The sequence below is a fragment of the Halyomorpha halys genome, unplaced genomic scaffold (genome assembly GCF_000696795.3).
Source record: "Halyomorpha halys isolate HHAL.00 unplaced genomic scaffold, Hhal_1.1 Scaffold116.1, whole genome shotgun sequence".
NCBI lineage: Eukaryota > Metazoa > Arthropoda > Insecta > Hemiptera > Pentatomidae > Halyomorpha > Halyomorpha halys.
In genome coordinates this window covers 569453-584639 of record NW_027105704.1, presented here as the reverse complement: position 1 = coordinate 584639, position 15187 = coordinate 569453, and the positions used below count along the sequence as shown (strand labels likewise).

Genomic DNA, 15187 nt, shown 5'->3' with positions numbered 1-15187 from the left:
ATAGAGATACTTTATATAAATATATAATATAAATACATAATACAAATATACAATATAAATACAAATACATAATATAAATACATTAATATATGAATAAATTTCAAGGTAATACCTGTACGGGGAACCCCCAGTCGGGCTTAGAAACCCCGAGCCCCGTACACGGCAATAGCTCATTCTTTTTTAAACACCACAATATGTTATTTATAAAATTCAACTTTAATAATATCCGGATAAATTATAAATAGATGTTAATGTTAATAATAAATGTTTAATTGCAAATTTTAATAACTCTATATAATCATAATAGATCAAAATAAAATAACCTAAAATTATTAATGCCACCCCATTGGTGAGGCATAGCATAATGAGTAATCATATTTTTGATTTAAATGAAAGTTAAAATATTTGATAAAATTCTAGTATAAATGAAATGTTATGCCCCACTTCAGCCAAGGAATCTGAAAAGTAGTCTAATATACGAAAAAAAGTTAAGATATTTGCCAAGGATTAATATTATAAACAGAAAAATAATATTTGGCTAACATTTTTAATACCTCTTTAAAAAATATGAACATATGTTTTTTAATTTACCTTATCCCTTATTTCTTGCCTCATCTTTTCCCTCTCTTCTTCCATCTTCCTGTGCTTCTCCTTCCTTCTTTCTTCGGCTTCCCTGATGGCTTCTTGCCTTTCTCTTTCTGCCTCCTCCTCTTTCTCCTTGTCGTCTGAGTCCTCATTGTCACCACCGACTGCTCCTAAACAAACGTGTAATTAATCAAATGCATTAAAACATTTATTTTTAAAAATTTATGTTAGTATCCCTTACACAAAAATAATTATGACCTGTTCATTGGAGAGATCATAGAGGGAGGATAAATTAGTGAAAGAAATTTAAGTAGTACTGTGGTTTTTATGAAGTAGTTTCCTCTGAGGAATTGAGTAATAATAACTTGTAATGAATAAAGAAAAAGAGAAGGAATATTTTTATTATATAAATATTATGACGGCTAACGAGTGAAAGTTATGTTTGTTAGTCACATATTAGTAATGAAAGCCATATTTTATGGATTTTTAGATAGGACAGCAACATATTTATTCATGCAGTTACTCATTTATCACTATCAGACTGAATTGATTCTGATTTGCAAAAGACTTTAAAAAAATAACCACGAAATCATTCTAGTATAGTAACAGAGGGAATCTATATCCTCAGTGTCTACTCAGTCTACCTCTACTACTACCTCTGAACTTCTGAAGACGTCTTGACGAATGAACCTTACCGCAAACGTGGGAATAGACCAAGCGAGTGGTAAGGCCACTCTAGGGAAATAACTGGAATGAACAAGGATCCCAGAAGGTCCGGAACTTAAATCTGCGGCCTGACTATTGTTGCTATAGATCATTGGAATGATTTTTCGCTGCCAAGAAAGCCTCAGTATCTAAGATATCATGGCTTACAAGATATCGGTGTGGATTAATTATAAAATTCGTATAACAACGAAAACAATATGGAGGTAATAATGATTGATTGATACACCGATAGACTATATAAAATATGAGAAAATCTTGGAAGAAATAAGTAATCTAAAAAAAACATTCTTGGACCTATTTAGACTAGATATAGAACAGGATATATTTGTGGAGATATACAAATTTTACAATAATAAACCCATATTTTGTTTATATAAAATAATTAACCGTCTCTTATAGTAAACAGGAGAAACATCAGTTTAGAGAAAATCAGAGACAGGCGAGCATTACCCATCATGGTCTTAATTATGAATTTCGCATCTAAAGAAACCTACATCGCTGTACGATGTGTGCGAAGCATCAATTTTTTTTAAAAGTCACTTTGACTTCCTAAGACATTAGCGACATAGCAAAGACTGTTATTCCTAAATAAGGTAATTTTTACGATGTAAGTGCGATGTACTTAGGAAATACATCGTGAGTTTCATGACGTGGTTTTCACAGGGTGGGTTCGTTACTCCCACGCCTATTTTTGTGAGTGCCACCCATTGGCTAACGAGTCTCACAAATGCCCGGGGGGAGGCTATGAGTGAGTATTGTATAATTATATGCTTGAAAAAATACAGGATAGGGCCGGGCTCGAACTCGCAACCTTTAGGTTGGGAGGCAAGCGCGTTACCACGTCCTTAGAGGTTATTCTATTATTTATTTTTTTTTTGAGGCAGTTACAAACATTTTATTTTTAATGAGTCAAAGGTAGTTAAGTGGTATCATCAATTTTTCTTCACCTTTTAATATTTCATACATTTGTTAAAAAAAACCGTGTATCTTAAAAAAGCTTCATCAAAACTATCTGCTGTATTTCCTCTCATTTATGGCTACTTATGTTTATATGAGAAGGGACCAAGATCATAGTTTTCTTTTGTATTTTAGTCATGTTTTTGGTATGAGTTTTTTAATGTAATTTGTTGGTGGTCCATTGATGATAGATCCGGAATATGTTATAAATTAAGCCGTGAATTATAAATTTGTATGTAATCGAACGCCTTCAGTAATACCCATGTTTCTCAAGCGAAAATGAAATAATGGTTATTCAATCTCCATTTATTTGTACAGTTTTCTGTCACAATTCTACAATGTACATCTTTTTGTGATTCTAATCCATCAGATTAGTAATTCACGCCGTTTTTAAATATTGCTCTATCTTAAAGTCTCCGCTTCCCGTTTTATGCTAATATTTCAAAAATGATTTAGGACCGTCGCTCGCCGGGGTCTTAGCGGGGCGGGTCGGGAGGGGTAGGATCGCCTTTTTTTTGTGTTATGATCTCTTCTTGTGAGATTATGACATGTCGTACTTCGACCAGCCTGTTTCAGCTTCCGTTTATGGAATTGTAATAGACGAACGATTAACTATCATCAAATTCCAAAAAAAAATACTAATGAGTATCAATTTGCATAAAACAGAAATAAAAATAACTGCTTTGATATATAATAATCAAAGAATTTAATATTCGTGAGAAATAAAATTATTTATAACGATTACTATTCTAGATATTTTATAGATTTCATAACTAAAATCCTTTTTACTTTTCTTTTTGTTAATTTATATAATTATTTTATTTATTTCATTTCGCATTTATAATTGAGGTCCATTTTATTATGCTAGTTAAATTCAAAGGTCAAATTAAGCTCAGAGATAACTTGTGACTAAGTGAATCACAGAAAGTAGAATCTCATACGGTCTAAATAAAATATATTCAATTAATACAATATCAAATTTGAATACGTGAAGGCCTGTTTTGGTGTTTGTAGTTAAAGGAGAATTTATTCGATAACTGACATATTAGTCCTATAAAGAGGTTGCCTCCTTGTACTATCCAGACTGAAAGTATTGAGATCTATTTTATAAATAAATATTCAATGTGTATATGAATCTAGGCAGGAATCGTCCCAAGCCAACACTCGGCCAAATTTGCTACAAGTGGAGGTATTTCCCTTAGGAAAACTTCGGTGACACACTAAATACGTTAAACATCAAATGTACAAATTTCATTTTCATAAAAAAAAAATTTATAGAGAAAAAAATACAAAGAGCTATTTAACTTACAACATATTTATATAACGATTATTAAGTTTTTAATTCTTCTCCAAATTTAATAAAAAATAGTATACACAACAGCCTTTTTATTTTTAAATTTACAAAATATAATAACGCTTCAATTATTCAATTTTCCCGAGTTGGATCTATGAAACTTAAAGGTTGTTTCGGAACTAATATTTTCAACCTTAAATTTCATCTTCAGTGTTCGGTCAAGAGGTCACTTGGGGTCAATGATATATTACGCGGGTGGCCTAAGAGCTGCATGCTGGGATGACATGCGTAATTAATCGAGAATCGGTAATCAATTAATTGAAAATCACTTGCATATTGCATTAGAAATAAGCATTCAACGAAAAGCGTAATTGATCTAGTATCAATCCAGAAATACACTTAGGTATACATACGGTTATATAGAACATACAACCTATCATCATAAGAGTGATACTAAAACCGGGTCAAAATAATTATGTTATTTTTAGAATATTTCTTTTAAGGTTAAACTTAACGTTTGAATTTATATATAGCTGAAACATCAAATTAGCAAAATAAATATGGAAGAGTATCTGAATAAAGTACATGTAATTCAAAGTATAGTACATATATACAGATATATCATTCAGAGATAAAGAGATTTAATTAAAAAATTTCCTTGATGGATTCACATTCACGAAAAACTGATTAAGTCTGATTTATTTTTAATTTAATTTAATCCCAATTTGTTGCATAACTTGGTCGGTCTCCAATTATTATATAAATAATATGTTTTTGTTTATTATAAACTTAAATAGGTGTTGCAGTGCACAAAAAAATTGAGCTCATAATATAAATACGGAAAATAATAAGAAATATAAAAAAATATATATTAAACTTTTTATATCCGGTAAAGTTTTGTTTGACCCAATATTATTTTGTATTAAAGTAATTTAGTTAACAATAAATACGGCTAAACTTAGTTTCCGTATATAATAGTAAAAGTGCGTTGAAGTCGCCACCAACCAGTACCTATTTCCAAGTTCATCAAAAATTGGTTATATTTCTGTTATTTCTCCACGAATACTTTTGAGGACGAGTAGAGAATAATTGAATTCAAAACGTCTAGTTAGATCAACGTCACATTAGATGAAAGATTTATCAACAGTAAATCAGAATATTTATCAACACCGATTCCAAGTTTTTTCTTCAAAGTATCCCAAAAATTATATCGTATACATATCCATATTCCATAATCATATAGTTACTGTTTGGTGTAAATATATGCTAACAATAGGTGCAATAAAAGTTACACAATGGCTACAATCACCTCGAGGCTGCTAAAGCTTTCGAAGCAGTTGATTCTTCCCTTCCTCCCAAGCTTCTGAGCATTTTGACCTGGACTCGAATGCCCTATTCACCGCGCATGCGCTCTTGCCATCATCGGGTCAGAGAGGGGAGTGCAAGGGGTTACTGATACAGGTTATAGGTCATAGCTATAAATATATATATGTATAAAACTCGCATCAGGTTAACGCTTATGTGGTTAAAAATAACTAAAAATCATTCAATACCGAGTATCGATTGTCAACCGATATTATCGAACGTCTATCGATTTTTTTATAAGAATAAAGTACGACAAGGCCGAAAGAAACATATTAAAACAAATATATTAAATAGAAGATACACTACTTTGAATTAAATCTGGATAAACAAATAACTTTGAATCTTCAATTGCATGTCGATTTCAATAGTTACATCTCTTGCTAGACAAATTTACAACAAAATACTGAATTATTGGAGAAGTTTGTCGGGGGGTGCGGTCAGCAAAGAACAACATAAATAAACAAAACCATATTTATTTAGTTTATGCCGACGTTTCGACCTGAGTTTCAGGTCTTCATCAGGGCTATAGAACAAAAGAGATAACAACGGCACAATTTTATTCAATTCTATCTTTTACAGTTGTTATCTCTTTTGTTCTATAGCCCTGAAACTCAGGTCGAAACGTCATAAAATAAATAAATATGGTTTTGTTTATTTATGTTGTTCTTTGATGACCGCACCCCCCGACAAACTTCTCCAATCATTAATCTACGGTCAACTATCTACACCTCATTAGAAATATTGAATTATGTGATTATAATAAGACCTATTGGGACTTACGGAGTTGAGTCTAGCGCTCCACTAAAACCATTGAATTCCACTCCTCGACAATCCAAAATACTTGGTAAAACACAATATGCTCCTAACTTTGCCACAAATAAAATCATCCATAAAGACCTTAATGTTCCATATATTGCCGATCTAGCCCAAACCAGATATCAATCATTCCATTATAAACTTCCTAACAATCAAAATCCTCTAGTTTCTAACCTTGCTTTTTCTTCTATTCCTGACAGTCCTCTGAGGTCCTGAAAATGAGAAGGCCTCGAGATCTTCTAGGGTAGATAGATACCAATGGATAGTTTTTCGACATGCCTGTATCACTCCATTTTGATGTTACTTCAAATTTACTAAATGTGTTTTTATGTAAATACAATTTTTTTTTTGGCCAAGACTCCCATGAGAGACCTATACTGCCTAACTATGGTTGGGGATCAATTTTTTTTTTTTTTGTGGGACCGCCACTCAATGAAAAAAGCCAACGCCCCAGGCCGGATTCGATCCGACACCGCCAATAGATTTCAGAATGGACTGTGCCCAACCACTGAGCTACGGACGCATTGGTTACATACAGTTGCAAATAGCAATAAATAAAAAATATTTTTATCTTTAAAATAATATCAAATATAGGATCCGCTACCTTGGATTAAATCTGGACAAACGAATAACTTGGAATCCTCAATTGTACGTCGATTTTGACGGTCACGTCATTTACTAGATAAATTTACAACAAAATGATGATTCATTTTATTACAATAAAACCTATTGGGACTTATGGAGTTGAGTCTTGTGGCTCCACTAAAACTATCGAAATCGTTTGCAATTCGAAATACTTCATAATATACTCACCCCTAACTTTGTCACAAATAAAATGATTCATAAAGATCTTAATGTTCCATATATTGACGATCTAGTCCGAACCAGATATCAATTCATTCTAAACTACCTAACCATCATAACCCACTAGTTTCTAACCTTGCTTCTTCTTTTATTTCTAACTCCTCTGAGGTTTCTGAAAAATTGGGAGACCTAAAGTAGAAATGTTATTGGTGCAAATATCTCATGTTGTTTTAGCTTATCATATTTATCTGATGTATTTTTAGCTTATACACAGTTGTAAATTTCTAGCAATAGAGAAAAAAGTTTGAAAGTCAAACCTAAATGATAAATGATAAGCCGAAAACCTTTGTCAGATTTAATGATGAATAAAAGAATAATAGTTATAAAACCAATTAGTATGCCAGGAACCAAGAGTGTATTTAAATTTCATATGAATTATCACGGGTGAGATCATCGAAATGGAATAGCTTCTATCACTGAAGTTAACCAGTGGTATGATCAAAAATAGTTATGCAAGTACACAAACTAGCCATATTGATATTTACGGTATATACAAATGATATCTGTACAGAATGTTTACAGTATTTTGGGTTAGCAACTTCGAGATACTACTCCAAGCATTTTTACACCTTACATGATTGCCAAGGTCTTCTCTGACATATTATCCCTATCTAGACTACTAACTGCAACCTTGAGACGAAGGTACATCCTCTCATTCATTCACAGCCAAGCTCAATAATATGAAATAATAATGATATGGTGATTTTCCGGGTGATTTCACTTTCGATGCATACCAATAACGTAATTCTAAATGCAAAATCTAGGAATAGTTTCTTCAACAGCCCATACCATCGCACATTATTGTTTATAAAACTTCGAGGAATCCAAAAGCGAAGAGCAGATAAATCGAACGCCTGGCAGCTCTGGAGGGAGGAGCACATGCAGGCAAAGGAGTAGGAAATGAAATAGGAAATTAAAGCAACCCCGTTGTCATATTTTTCTTTACCTCTCAAGGAAATAAGATGGCGAAAAAAGTTCGCTTCCAACAGGCTGCGATGATATCAGCTCGTTAGGATCATTACGAGATAAAAACTCGTTTATTTCTACTAAGCACTTGACACCAACTAGCAGTAAGTATAATTTGGTAAGCAGTCGGGACTTCTGTAAGAAGAATACGGTTAGCAGAACTGGTCGCACGGGTCTTTCATCGTATTAAACTATACTTCAAACTTGTTTATATAATATATCAAATTTTATCGAAACTTTTAATATAAAGTAATACATACTTATAGGCTTCTTAATCCATAATCAGTATATTTTATACACTATATAATATTTTTTATTTTATTACCTCCTTACTTTTCATTTAATTAGGTGACCAACCTATTCTCACCATAGTGAGAGGGTCGAGTTTTCATTTCTCACAGTCACGGAGTCAAAGTCAAATCACTAGAGTAGAATCAAAACAGCGACGTTGCAAACATGAAGGTTGCTAAGGTGACCTCAATTGCTTAAGATAGAACGTCTTACTATTCTATCATTGGATCTACTTCACCCCCTCTTATAAATACAGGATTATAGTCAATTATTCTATTTGGGACGTAATAAGTTTTAAACTTTTGATTTCCCTCACAACCTGGATACGCAACTAGATTTGAAAGTAGGAAACGATGGAGTGTTTTCATACGTTGATGTTTTAGAGGAGGAGAAAGATAATTTTTTGATCATTTTTTCAATTTTCTTGTTTTAAGTTTCTTTTTTTTGAGGTTCAAACCAATGTTTTGCTCATTATAATATTCATATTAAGGAAGAAATCTTAGGATACATATTATTGCTTATTTATCATCTCCTTTTCTTCAATGTTCTAACAGTGGATCTGAGAACAGTTTTGAGTCTCATATTCTAGAAAAAAGCTTAATTAATTTCTGAGAAGTATCGTTCATACACGTCCATACAATATAAACCTGAGAAAAATTTATTTGAAATTGTTTTTATTCCTATTTTAGACTGGAAAACTCAATATTTGAATTATGAAAACAAATACAACTCAAAAGATATAGATTCAGAAAATAGATACCAATCAAGATACTATGAAGAAAAAAATAGTCTTCAATTAAAAATGTGTTTTTCACTCCTCCATCCACTCTTACCTTAATTGATTTATAAATAATAAACTGGATCACTTAAAATTATTCATTATTCAATTTAATGTTTGAATATTATTTAGTTTTTTGTATCGTAATTTTGAACTTGAAAGGTTTTCAGAGAAATTGATTGAATTATTTAATAAGTTTGTATACATTTTTACCCCGGAAATCCTGTCGTCTAACCATCAATAAAATGCGGAAATGTGGACTTTAAGATGATTCTAGACCTCAAAATTAATGAGGAAAATGTTATGATATAATTTTAAAAAGATATATAATAATTAGGTATTGAAAAATATGTATAAAAATAAATATATATTATAATATAAAAATATGGAGCGCGGTAGCACCGAGGTAAGGCGCAATGCTACTAACTCCAACGATCCGAGTTCTGGGCATAAATTGTTTTCTGTTACACTGAAGCCGTAAGCCAACTCCTGTGGTTTCTGGAGCCCTCCCGGGGTCCACCCAGCCTCCTAAATTGGGTAAAGGTTCTCACTATATCACCTCCTTGCACAACCGTTGGGCTAGTAACAGTACTTCTTTTCAAAGTACTGAACCCACTCAGACCCTTCATGGGTTGTAGTGGTACAGATTTTAATTTTTAATAATGAAAAATTATAGCTATAATTTTTATTGTTATTGTTTAGATTACTCATTTATATCACAGATGCATTGTTTTTAAATTACCCTTTTTTGAAGCATACGGACTGTTGTACCCTTATGTCCCTAAAACTCAATTTCAGAGGATATACTAATACAATTAATTAAAATTAAGACTAACTTGAAATTGGATTTATAATGGCTAGATTGAATTTGTTGATAGGTAATTAACTTGCCTAAGCCTCAGATACCTGCCAAACAAATTATGAGAAGTCATTTGTACATGTGCGATTATATTGATATGATATAATCCGGTAAAAATAAATCTTCTACAATAACGAATAAAATTACTTAATTAATTTGATATAAAGATTTAATTGTTTAGCAAACGATTATAAACGCCGATACTTTCATTTCTACAAGTATAATAATTAATTAATCATTTTATTATTGCAAAGTCGGTAAAAAAATAATTAAAGTAAGGTTCCGATATCTGGTGTTGATTTTTTAAATTGTTTTTCCAAGTTTATGCCCTCGGTAGGGGATGTGAAAGCAGGCCATTGTTTGCAACGAAACAGTGCGTAGGATGACAGTCGATTCTGTTTTTCTCTGATAAATATTTTTTTCCTGTTAGAGGTAGTTTATATTCAATATTATTTTCTAAAACATTTTGTGATAAATAAAAATATAATATGTAAATAAAATAAAATTTATTTAAATACGCCATTACAAGTATAAAATTATGAAGTTAGTAGTGCAATAAAGTACTGTACAATATCATATAATAATATAATTGCGGTATGATATTGAGATCATTTCAAAGGTGACTTTTTCCTTGTATTGCAGAGCGAAGGGCATAAAACATTCATTGAGTACTACTACAACAATGAGGACTTTTACATCATTCAATGAGTGCTACTGTAGAACAATAGCAAGGATATTTAAGGTGCAATTAATTATCTAAAAATAAATAATATGATAAACACAAAAATAAGTAATATTCTGCTATAAATAAAATATTCATATGTGCCAAGCAAAAAATATGAAATAGATCAAGCATGAAAAATGTTATTAGTGTGAAAGCAGCATTCCTAAACTGTTCGAGATTTATATGTTCAGTGACGACGCTTTAGTTTGCCACGTGTACTCAAGTATTTATTGAGTATTCTATTAATATCCTATATAAAGGTTTCTGTCGTAGAAAGTGCAAATATAAACTGTATTTATTATTATTATCTTTTTAGTACAATATTTTTTCACAATTAAAATAAACATACTATTATTAATCTACTATTGGACATTAATGATATTAATTATTCATATCACCTAAACTTGAAGTATGGTTAGAATCAAATTAGTAATAATGAGATTATAAATATAGGCCATATTGATGTCGGAAAATAATTTTTAAAAAAGGCGAAAAGAAGCCGGTTACGTGAACATACATTTATAATAGAAGTATTTAAATTTTGAGGATAAGTACGTGACTATTTCCCTTTCACGTTATAATTTGAATGATTATAGTAAATTTACATATTTAAATAATAATTAGTTATAAAAATAAACAATTAAGTATGTGTATAATCTCGTAATTTGTATTTTATTATAAGGTATATACGGTCTGTTTACTTGGTTTTTAAAAAGTATAATTATTAATTTAATTGTCAAAATATAACATTGTTCTGAGGAATGCGTGTTTAAACAATTAAAACATGCATGGAGTTATAAACCGATTAGAACGCACTTAGTGTGCTGTTCAAGGCCATAACATTTCATGGATTATGGATTTATGGATGTAGGATACCACAGGCTACTCAGTTATTAATAGATGGTGCCGACGTTACAGCATGACAAAGAGTTATACCTACGTTCGGCCCGACATAAGGAAGACGACAAGAACGGGTGGGAGAGAGACTTACCGCGATCCTGCCCTGGTGAGAGTACGCTGGAGAGTGCGGGAGGGGCCGAGCTCGGGGCTGCGCAGTGCGGCCTCGCTCCGAGGGACAATAATTATAGCCCCACCTGCTCTCTAGGGAGGGAATATTTTCTCATATCATCCCCTCTCTCCATTTCATCCCTTATTTATTTATAATGACGAATTTAAACTCTCAAATCACGATTGCAACTTTTGAGGACAATAAGATTTGAATTTCGCATTGCATACTTTAATTATGACTTTACAAAAGACATTATCGTAGTTAAAACGTTCATTTTTTTAATTATAAATAATTTATGTATAATCGGTACTTGTGAATAACGAATAATTTAATTGCTTAAATTATAAAATTTATTGTGAATTATAAATAATCACTAATCGGTACTGGTAAATTATTAAATTAATTATAAATAAGAGAATATTTGGGACTTTTTGAAGATAATTAATAAACTTAACTTTCATTAAGTAACAGGTTACGTAATCACTTGTTAGTATAAATATTAACTGTTTTTTAGATAGCCCACGAATTAGGCTGGGTCAAATATCATTCAAAGACAACAGCGCCATGGTTGCCATAAGACAATTACGCGGCGATTGAGCGAACTACTTTTATTATTAATAGCTCAAATAAATTAACTAGCTAGCGTGAAACTTTTGAAACAAGTCCAGCTCAAGATCCTTAAAATAATTTCATAGAATTTGTTTAGTCTGACCAATTGTGCTTATATGAACAATTTGATCTCAAAATATTTTAAAAAATTTGTTTAGTCTATCTGCTTCAGAATACGCAATGCATTTTTTTTTTCCCGTTGTAACCCACGGGACTTAATTTTGAGACATGAAAATTGGAAATATTGAAAGCCGTTTGCACAAAAAATTTTAACGTATTCAGAAACAGATAGAGTAAACATATTTTTTATTGTGCTTAATAATTTGTTTGTACTTATTTTAACTTTTTTTTCCTTCTTACAATTTTACTTTTATTTTTTTTAATTTTACACTTTACAATAAAACGGAGTAAGTTTAATATATAATATATAATATGACGTAAACATGTAACGAGTACAAGAAGCGTGCCTATTATTAATAGGGACATTTCATATGGAGAGGGTGATCGTTTGTTTGTATATAAATATAGCTACATTTGTTCTTAATGAATCAGTTTTTTTACGATTGATATATTTAAGGTTAGATTATTATTATCCTAATACCTCATATTTCTTACACGTCAATTCAATCAATAATTTTTTTCTAGCTCACAAAATCAATTATTAAACCTAACAATAACCTACTAAAAAATCCCATAATTATATAATATATAACCTATAACACGAATTCTTATTTCTATTATTATTACTATTATAATCTTATTCAGAATTCTAACCTTTTAGCATAATTATAGGTTTTATGTCCAACTGTGGGTATCAAAATATTTTTTTTTTCTGTTTTCATTCTATATAAATATTATGTTAATAATATTCTAAAAAACAATACCAAACAAATGATTAAATATACCTGGTTAGTATAAAAAAAGTAAATGGAGTGTTACGAACACTCTCATTATATGTTTGCAACTAGTAAAAAAGGGAAAATATAGTACAATATTGAAGAAAAACAGAAAAAAATAAAATGTAAAGATATAAACAATCAATTTATATATATATATATATATATATATATATATATATATACACACACACACATATACATAGATAATGTTTTATTAAAAATATTTCAGAGACTTGGTTAGCTCGAAAACTTCTAGTAATAACTTGATTGTAATTTTTATCCTCCTTTCTTTTAGTTTTATGTAAATATATATTACGATTACATATAGAAATTCAATACGCCAATAAGGAAAGTAAATTGATTTACTCGCAACGATATTAAATAAATTAAATAATTTAAAAATATGGACTTTGTTGGTCCGTAGTTTGGCGAGAATCAGCCCATGTTTTAACTGGACAACTTTAGTGTCACCGGGCTATAGTGATACTGGCTTAATAGCTTTAATTAGTTGAGCGTTCTCATTAAACTTAAAATGTTCAATTCGAATACCTATATCCCCTATGTTTGTTTCTTATCTGATTCAGACTAACAGGCCATCACCATTTGTCCGATTGAGATGCTTCAACTTTGCACAAAGGAAGACAATCTAATATCAATAAAGGTCTTTTCATCATTTATTTCTGATCAAAAATTACAGCATACAACAAAAAACGCCGTCTGGCAATTCAGAAGTAACTAAAAGATTGTTGTTAGTTATTCTTAGCTTAACTTCTTCTTGAGTTTCAATTAAAAATAAAAGAAAGAATAAATAGATAAACTCCTTATTTCGTAAAACATAATAAAAAAAAAATCATAAAAGAAGTTCCACGATATAAATGTACCTCGGAACTCAATATATGTAACAGATATAACTGAAAGATGGGATATCACATTTCCTTATTACTATAGAGCATAGAAGGTGGAGGAGATATTTCTCTCCTTATAAAAGTAAACGTTTTGTTTTTTCTTAATGTGTGTAATTCTTCTCACAATTAGTTCTGGACATAGCTATCTATATCTTTAAGACAAAGAAAAAACACTTCTTTACCACGGAGATTAATGATACTATTACTTCATTTAGATCTACTGTAGTTTGAACAGATGTTTTTATCTGAAGAAAATCATACTTATTGTTTTGTTTTTATGGAAGTATTTAACTCCGTTTACAATTGATCTAAGAGGTAGTCATCTATGTGTCTAGAAAAAGTAAAAACAGTTATTTTCATCCAGTCATTTTCCTCCGAAATACAGATATGTAAATTGTTTAGTCATAGGAACAAGAACGGTATGTCTATTTTTCCCTGTAAAAATAGTTATTAAGGGTTGTTTAGATATAAATTATTTAACTAATAATTAATGTTTCAAAATTGGTATCGGAGGTATTGCATGTCGAACAAAAGAGAGAGAGTTCCTGCCCAAAAAAATACAATACTATCCCTGAGTAAGCCCTAAAAAAAGTTCTACCAACGCAAGAAATTAGTACATACCTAAAGGGTACCGTAAACCCCCCCTCCCCAGGGACTGCACGAGGATTTTTTTTTTATCTTAACAGATCAAATGGAGTAGTGAAGATGTAAGACCCCCCTGACCAGATGGGAACGAACTAATTCAATTAGAGTTCCAACGAGATGGCCCACACCTGGAGCTACATTTAAATTGCAGATACAGACAATTAGTAATTAATTATTACTAAGTGGAACCTGCTCTTCGGGTATGTATATCCCCTATACATGTATGTATATCATCATGCATATGTGAGCGTGCGCGCATGGCCATATTAAGCCTAGTTTAATATATAGTTAATCATTTCGTATCCCAAGTCAATCCGATTATTATATTGCCAACAGAAAAATATCTGCAGAAAGGATGAGTTAGAACTTTAAGCGGGTTGATAGTCATCTAATACATTGAATAAAATCGCAGCTGACACCATTGGCATTTACCTTACAATGACAAGTTTTACGATCAATTACGATAGTTCAAATGAAATGTTCTCGTAGAATCGAATCACGAACTAAAACTTCTACAGGAAATTCTATCGTAAATAAACATTATACATATTTTCCAAATCTTGTTTAATATTTGTACAAATATTTGGATAAATGATTTTACTTAAATTGTAGTCTATGACTCTGAAATATATTTTATATATATATATCTTTCAGTAGTGGAGAAATTCGTTTATGGGAATAGTCATGGATCTAATACGTAAATAAATAAAGGAAGCAAAATAGCGAAAGAGAATTGTGTGATGAAATTATGGAAATACAGTTCAGAATTATTGTAAATATTAGAGTATGAGTATGATTAGTATTTTTATTGGATTATCATAATTAGTTCAAAATTTAATTTTCACTCATTTTATTTGTATTTATATATGTATATTTTTTAAATTTGTTTATATAT

At 30.8% G+C, this 15187-nt stretch overlaps 1 protein-coding gene across 6 annotated transcripts in view; it reads right to left on the bottom strand.

Annotated features, from left to right (window-relative positions):
• The window catches only part of cpx (complexin), a 597058-nt gene that overhangs the window by 27661 nt on the left and 554210 nt on the right, over positions 1-15187 (bottom strand). For 4 of the 6 annotated variants that reach the window (XM_067053061.1, XM_067053065.1, XM_067053069.1 and 1 more), the window contains one exon: positions 592-755. In XM_067053061.1, the coding sequence (XP_066909162.1) occupies positions 592-755 (164 nt within the window). The remainder of the gene's footprint in view (positions 1-591; positions 756-15187) is intronic. The other 2 variants (XM_067053072.1, XM_067053057.1) reach the window with 1 other exon arrangement.